The sequence below is a fragment of the Eimeria maxima genome, genomic scaffold, assembly GCF_000499605.1.
Source record: "Eimeria maxima Weybridge genomic scaffold, Emw_scaff1038, whole genome shotgun sequence".
Classification (NCBI taxonomy): Eukaryota; Apicomplexa; class Conoidasida; order Eucoccidiorida; family Eimeriidae; genus Eimeria; species Eimeria maxima.
Genome location: NW_013564086.1, coordinates 5116 through 13022, shown reverse-complemented (window position 1 = coordinate 13022; position 7907 = coordinate 5116). Strand labels below are relative to the sequence as shown.

Sequence of the window (7907 nt, the reverse complement as noted above, 5' to 3'; positions counted from 1 at the left end):
GATGGCAAGACAGTGGCCACCAGGTGGTCGGCCACCCGCTAAGCGTCATGCGCCCTGCCCCCAGAAAAGAGCCTGGATAACCAGAATAAGGCATACGCGTCAAACCGGCAACCCAGGCAACTCACGGAAATGCAAAGTACTGCGGTTGACCACTTTTTAATCAGGTTTGTTCAGCTAACAACGCAGAAAAAACCTACGCGCTGTTGAATGAAAGCAAATCAGATCTATTAAGCATTCCTTGACACACTTGCCAAACACAAAAGATGATGCAAGGAATGTGCTTTGTCACTTGCAGTTGATTGACATGCCTTCCCAATCCATCTTGTGGCACCAACACAAACGCTGTTTTCTACTACGCCCGTGTGCATTAACACTGCACAGGAGTTTCGTCCTAAATCGAGCATGCCAGAGGCTAAATGGCACGCACTAGATTAGCGCCTATGGATCAGACGATGAGGTCCAAGAAACACAGGTGCAGTGGCGATGCTATGCCACCCGCAAAAGAGCAGAGAATACGCGGCAAGACATCCACCAACCACCACGCCCCCAACGAACCAAGGAGCACAGCATATTGTGCATCGACCGTACGCTACGCACTCGCTGCGATTCGAAAGGAATTCCGTGTTGAGCGACCCACTGCTGCACACATTTGGTCGGCCCGAAACGCTTATCGGCATTTTCCTGACATTAGGTAAAGCAACGCCATCCAAATGCAAGCGTGAGGTCTATTTTGGTGTCCGCACTCCCGCCAAAATTTGCGTATGCACAAGCGCAGGCGCATACTGCCCAGAGAGAAGGGTAAATGCGACTCCAACGAGTTGCGTCAGCACTGGAGTCTATAGGACATACTTCCCAGTAAGAAAACACAGATATCCCATTAAGTACTAGAGTGCCCTATCTGCCTAGGTGTAAAGTTCCCAATCATTAAAGGCGGTGTTTGTCAACATGGATTTCCAAGAGCAAGTATACCTTATAATGTTGTTGTGTATGCACTAACTAGACTAGGGTCTGCTTGTCTTTGTGGATCGTTCCGTGCACTGCTGCGTTGCATCACACAACTTGCGTTGGCCAACGGCAAGCCAAACAGTCAGGGAAATGCGAAGTACTGCCCTTCACCCCTTTGTAATCAGCTTAATTCAGCTAACAATCCACACACACAACCCACTTGCTGTTCACCCGAGGCATATCAGATCTATTAAGCATTCCTTGACACACCTGCCGAACACAAAAGATGATGCAAAAAATGCGTGATATAACGCTTTACCAATCAGAGAGAACGCACTCGCTGAGCATTTCCGTTCCGTCCATGGGGACTATATTATTGCTGCAGGTATTTGGCAGCACTCTGAGAAGCAAGAGATCTTAAGTATTCTGTGCCGTACTGGCAAGCATCGCGAGGCGCTTGTCTGCATGCGTCCACTGAGGCGGCTTCTGGTCTTCAAACGCCCGCTTACAAAGGAAACGTAGGAATCGTAAATGGTCCCTTTTCCGCGTTAGCAGATTGTGGTACCCCAATTGTTCTCATCGGCAAGCACTTGGCAACGTGAGATGAACGGACTGACTGTGCAGTCAGGGAGCTGTCACAGCACCGAACTTCCTCTCAAAATTTACAAATCCCTACATGTTAGAAACCCGTTAAGCACCAAAACGCATGCAAGTAGCCAAACGCTCAGTGAGAATACAACTTCAGACCCCAACGATAAGTTGGACCAACGGCTCCTGCAACTAGGAACCCTATACTACAGTTAGGACAGTGCTTCCAGAAATGACAGAAAGGGCTCGTTCACAGCAATTGATACGACTGTCACAGTAGATAATGCTGTCCGGTGGACGTCTGAAACAGGAGGCGTTCTTTCTAGCCAGGTCGCATGCATCCAAATTTTCACCGGTGCGGCATTTAACATTTTCTAGCATTGTGAATGAGTGCCTTTTGCTAGTACCGGATTACGGGATTTGCAGAGCTTTTGATGAGGAATTAAGTTGCAAGCAGTCGCCATAAAGTAGTCAACCAGCTTCGGCTTGCAAAGGTGGAGCATCACCACCAGCTCATTTTCGTGCTTTCCTAGTACACCGTGCCGAGTAGACTACAGACACTGTTCACTAACAACGAGGATCGAAGGGTTTTGAGTTTCCCGTGCAACAGACAAAACGTACACGCTGTGAATTTAAGGGTGTACAGTGCGCCGCTAATGCCCATCACTGCAAAACTCAAACCTGATCACTGCAGAATTAAGACTAGAATAGTAGATTTCCTCCATTAGCGCAAGCACAGACAACACCTGGAAATCTGCGAGAGTGCTGGCTCGCACTGCGGAGTGGTATAGCGCACGTGCCTATACCAGCGTAGCACCTGTTGTGCCAAAGGACAGCGATTAGAGGGTGGTTGGCTACAGCTGGCGGGCAATTACCGGAGCAGTGACTGCTAGAGGCAGTATACATTAGCTGCAGATTGGCCGGGTAATCAACGGTTCCTGCGCTTTGCAGAAGGTCATCTACGAGTAGGTGCTAGCCCTGATTGAAGTGCCACGCCCTCGTCGGCCGCGTGCTTCACTAGGCTGGTGTAACACACTTGCTGCGTAGTGCAAAAACCATAGAAGACTTTACAGCACTAAAGCACACAACTATGGACCAGCTTACAATTCGGATCAGGGGATCATTTGCAACAAGCGTAAAATATGTAAAGCTACAACCAGGCGGACTCTGTGGGTTCTGCCAAGATCGGGAACATGATGCACGTGCTGGCGAAGAAGGTATTGGGAAGTTTCCCAAGGGAAGAATATACAAAAATACGCCACTCCCCACTACAGATGGTAAACGGTAACTATTCAAGATTCAAAGAAGGATTCCCCACAATGTGTGCATGCAGAGAGTGCAGTAACATCACACAGGACATGCACCCAACTACGTTTTAATCAAGCCGTGCCCATGGAGCCATGGACCTTGAGCTCCGCCTAAACAAAGGTGTTCGTATTTATTCCTGACCCAGGACGGCGGTGCAACGCACACGCTGTGCAGTGTGGTGCCCATCAAGAGTTCGTAGACCGCTCAAACCAACTGTACTGAACTACCTAAGCAAGGCACTTTATCATGTTTGTGGCCCAGGTGCGACCACAGCAATTCTCGGCAGTAGGAACTCCAATCATTCATGGTGCTTTACTCAGCAGGAAATGCTCCTGAGCGTTTACGCGAGAAGCATTTCCCGTGTTGATTTCTTTAACTTCTGGGTAACCACACTCCCCAACTGCGGACAAAAGTACACATTTTTGAAGCAGTAGGGCAGAGAAGCCTATGTAGAAAGCCGACATGGGTTCTAATCTAATGAAGAGCTCCCAATCCAGGCTTTCTGCATGGGCTTCTACCGCCGATTGCTTGAACTGTCTGTACTTCTTTCCGCAATGGGGGAGTACGTTTACCCAGAGGTTAAAGAAAGTAGCACAGGATATGCACCTCGCGTATGCACGCAGGAGCATTTCCAGTTGAGCGAAGCATCCTGAATAATTAGACGCTTGACGCATAATCAGCACCATTTTGTTCGGTAACTGAGGAAAAACGTTCAGCAATACGCACAGCGCATGGACTACGAAGTCCTATTGCCTCCATACTGCTCATTGTGAATGTAACGCACCTCCTGGGCGTAGTTTATAGAATTCTATTGAATGAGTAAGTACCGCAAACACGTACACTTTTTCTTAAGTGTGCATGCACAAATCAGTGCCACGTTTGATAAGGAGTTGTGGATTAAAAGGAAAATGCCTGCCTGCTAAACTCGCCTGGAAGGGTGTAGCTCTTTCCCGACGCTGAGTGCCTGCGTTCGATGGTGGCTTAATGTGATGTGCTTGGAGTTGAGCGAATCATAGTAATGAGAAACCAGAAACTGTGCTATCACGAACGCTTTAGCAAGTGGGCAAGTGCGCAAGTGCGGCAAGTGAGCGAATTCTATACAGGCAGTAAACAACGGTGGAGAACTGGGCATAAGCTGCGCCACTTGTATTTCTGGCAAAGGCTCATGCAGCTTACCTCCTGCACATACACATATTTCTGAGCAGTCGCAGCTTCTCCTACTCCTGGGGCCCTTTCGGCACTGCCGAATTTAGGGCATCTCAAGACCATCTTGAAGAAATGCAATGGAACTGTACGTTGTGGTCCGTTTGGTGCACCCCAACATTCATGTCACCCACTTCCTGCTCAAGCAAAAACTAGCCTGAGTGCCTACACTGCTGCTGCCCATATTAGACTATAGATAGCACTACAGACGAGAAGCAGAAAGGGGAGCATAACGTCGTTAAGCAGGCAGGAGCTTCAGCCGGCAAGATGTTGCATATCTATCCCCCGGAAAAAGCTGTAGAAGCGGATCAGGGAAAATTCCACAGAGGGTTCGCAACACACACTAAATTGCAAAGGCACAGTACGAACGCTGAACACCGGAGACACGAAGATATGTGGCTCACTTGCAAACGCTGTATCGAGGTAGACACCTTTTCCCAGCACTACGCTTGTGAGGAATCGATGCTCAATAAGTAGTGTCCACACACGAATGTACCATACACGAAACATATGCCTCGGGAACTTTGGGCGCATGAACACGAGCGATGAGCCCACTTGCTGCACAGGCAACAACCGCTGGTAGGCAATTGCCTGGAGTGGGCTTGCCTAACACGAACGTGGGCTAGCGGAGTTATACGGTGTAAAGCTTTTGGGAACAGATCACCACAAATATAAGCATAGAAAAAGGCAAGGCTAATGCGCTGATACCGTCTTGCGGTGAGCCTGAAGCACTGAAGCCTACTTGCTACATTCAATTTTGCATGTACTACTCAGTGCACGGGCGTTTGCTACTCCCCATTACAGTGTGCCCTTTGGCCCATGAACACACTAACTGTGAGTTATGGAGCTATCAGAATGTCTCTGCCACTCCTGAAAACACTATCAAAATTGACAGAATGCCTTGAACATTATTTCATGTCCCCCTTGAACATTTACGAGCCGGAGACACCTGCGGATTGCTTTAGGCCCATTCAGGGACACCAGAAACACCTCAATGACTAGTCTTTGGATCGCAGGCTACGATGATTGCTTCGCAAGCACTAGACTAAGCACCGACAGGTACACGGAAACCAGTCACAGCTTTTGGTCTGTTCGCAGGTCCGATATTTGGTTTCCCCGCCAGAGCTTAGTTCCAAGACATGGCGACATCTCAGGATTGAAGAGGTGAGGCAACCACCTACGAAAGGTTGCACCTCAAACTTATTCAGGAATTCATGGTGCGTGCCACGCACTTTCTGTTTACGCCAGCCGGGACATGAGTGTGTAGACCACTGCTTCACACATTAGACGATGAAAAGCACTCTGAATGAGAAGCAGAGTAAAGCCATGGAAGGCCTAGACAAGTAGGATCCTTGCGTTAATAACAGGACCGGTGCAGCCTCCGATCTTCTCCATACCTATTTGCAAGGGAAAACTGTGGACGCCTGCCAGGGATTTCACTGACGCTCCGTCACATACACAACAGTGCAAACGCAGAAGGACAGAAGGGCGCCGAAGCATCGAGGAGAAGTAATTCCACGCACATGCCGTATCACGTTAATCATCTAGTCCAAAACAATGGGGACGATCCACATCCAAAGAGTCAGTGAACCATAAGCAGCATTCGAACCCATGCGACTGACATTACGCTGGGTCGTTCGGGTGTGTGAAGAAAGGGACACAGCTCACCGCCTGTATGCTCAGCAACACTTCGCGCCTTGCATTACAGCAGCGTATTTAGTATGTGAGTCCGCATTCTCATTGCGGGTTATGTTGTCATGCGATTAGTGTCTAATTTGGGGTGGCTTGTCCACAGCCCTCCGGAGCCGTTTTTAGCACCAACACCTGGATCTCAAAGCATTCCAAATACAGCTTCTCATCAATCCAGACAGCAGCCGTTGTGCGTGAACGGTCGACACTACCGTGGAGGGCCTACTCAGCACGAGAGGGCTCTAGCGATGCATGTCGGTTTGGTGACGCTCCAACGTTGTGACGGTTCGCCAGTCGCTCACATTTCGGTAGAGCTGTTCGGGTGTGTGGGGAAAGGTGCACAGCTCACCGTCTGTATGCTCAGCAACACTTCGCGCCATGCATTACATCAGCGTGTTTAGTATGTGGGTCCGCATTCTCATTGCGGGTTATCTTGTCGTGCGATTAGTGTCTAATTTGGGGTGGCTTGTCCACACCCCTCCGGAGCCTGTTTTAGCACCAACACCTGAATCTCAAAGCATTCCAAATACAGCTTCGCATCAATCCAGACAGCAGCCGTTGTGCGTGAACGGTCGAAACAACCGTGGAGGGCCTATACAGCACGAGAGGGCTCTAGCGACACATGCCGTTTCAGTGAGGCTCCAACGTTGTGACGGTTCGCAAAACGTGCACACTTCGATGGGGAATCGCATGGCTTACTTGACCTACGCAAATGGGTCCAGGTGGCAGCAGTCAGGAGTGCGGTAGTCACAAAACGTCTGAGCAACTGCAGGCGGATTTTGCCCTTTACACGTAGTCTGCAAACCGTGTAAAGCAGCCCTTAACGGTGCAGCAAAGATTTACGTCGGGGACAATCTTGCGCATCATTCATCAATTGTACGCACTTTCTGCTCATTAGGAATATTGTTGAAGGATAGCGCTACACGCCTTTGGAAAAATAGGAACGCTGTGTGCGAGATGCCTTGAGATCACAATATTAGTCATGCGCAGAGGACGTTGCTTTCCGTATGTTTCGGTGCCAGAACAAATAACAAGAGAGTGTTCATGTTCAAAAGCATTTCCAGATAACGAGGGCTGAATGTTGAAACACATTTTCCGCACTTCAAAAATGAGCAAGACAAGGTTCAGAGAATGGTTGTGGCAATTGACGATGACGTGCCCCCTTCCACGAATTCTGCATCAGAGCAAAAGGCAAAATATCAAGGATTAGCAACCGTCGACCACATCCCCAAATGAGATAGATGCTGGTATTGGCAAAGGCCTACAATGCACAGCTGTGGAAAATAGAAAATATATTTGATTCTACACTTCAAGAGTCCTGCAGAACGCACCTCCGTAGTAGGCCTCAGTACCAAGCATTATTGGTGCGCACACAGTTGGCTGCTTTTTGAATGAGTGACTATGGAAGCAACTGCAAAATCGTTGATGTCTAAACTACAACAGCTTATCCAAGCTGATGCCTAAAACTACAACAGCGTATCCAAGAAGCCTCGTTTTGAATGCCTCATATCATATGCCATATGCAGAAGCAACCATGAGGAGAGTGCGAACAAATCACAGGCAATGAGTGCAAACGACACTAGCCACAAAGAACCCGTCAAAGCGAGAGCTTCCCTTCAGCACTCAGCTATCAGCTAACTTGGAATAGCCTTTTACAATGAAGCACATATTCAGCTTTGGGTTGCCCAGATTAGCAGGCAGTGCACACGACCCACTGCCTGTAAACATAAAAGCCTGAGTCCACCTCACTGTTGCATACGATAAAATAACGGATCGTTTACCTGTGTGGTTGCCACCGTTCGTGCCAGCGGCATCCGCCCATATTTTGCACTAATCAACATTCGCAGCACAGCTGAGAGTGCTAGAGCAAGCCGTCGTAGATCTGCCACAAATACATGTAACGGACACGTGGGACGCGACTACCTCTAGGCAAGCCTGGTAGTTGGAAACGCCACCTATACGTCCCTCAATAACCAATCATCTAGGGTAACCAAGAGCGCGACGGCGAGTATTTGCAGTGTTGTGCTGGAGCTATACATAAACACTTTCTGAGTGTCCCGTATAGAACACGTTGCGCACTTCCTGCACCCAAAAATCCACAGGATATTTTCCTGGCTCAATAGCGCATATTCCACTGCCTGGCTGCTGCTAAACAAACGCCATGACATATACGC

The 7907-nt window shown here is 48.8% G+C and overlaps 1 protein-coding gene across 1 annotated transcript; it reads right to left on the bottom strand.

Moving 5' to 3' along the window:
• Nucleotides 1-3143: 3143 nt before the first annotated feature.
• EMWEY_00047600 (hypothetical protein) lies at nt 3144-4110 on the bottom strand (the record flags this gene model as incomplete). The annotated part of the gene is made up of 2 exons (XM_013479294.1): nt 3144-3539; nt 4018-4110. 2 exons carry the CDS (start codon nt 4108-4110, stop codon nt 3144-3146), a joined length of 489 nt encoding a protein of 162 aa, XP_013334748.1.
• Nucleotides 4111-7907: the final 3797 nt, after the last annotated feature.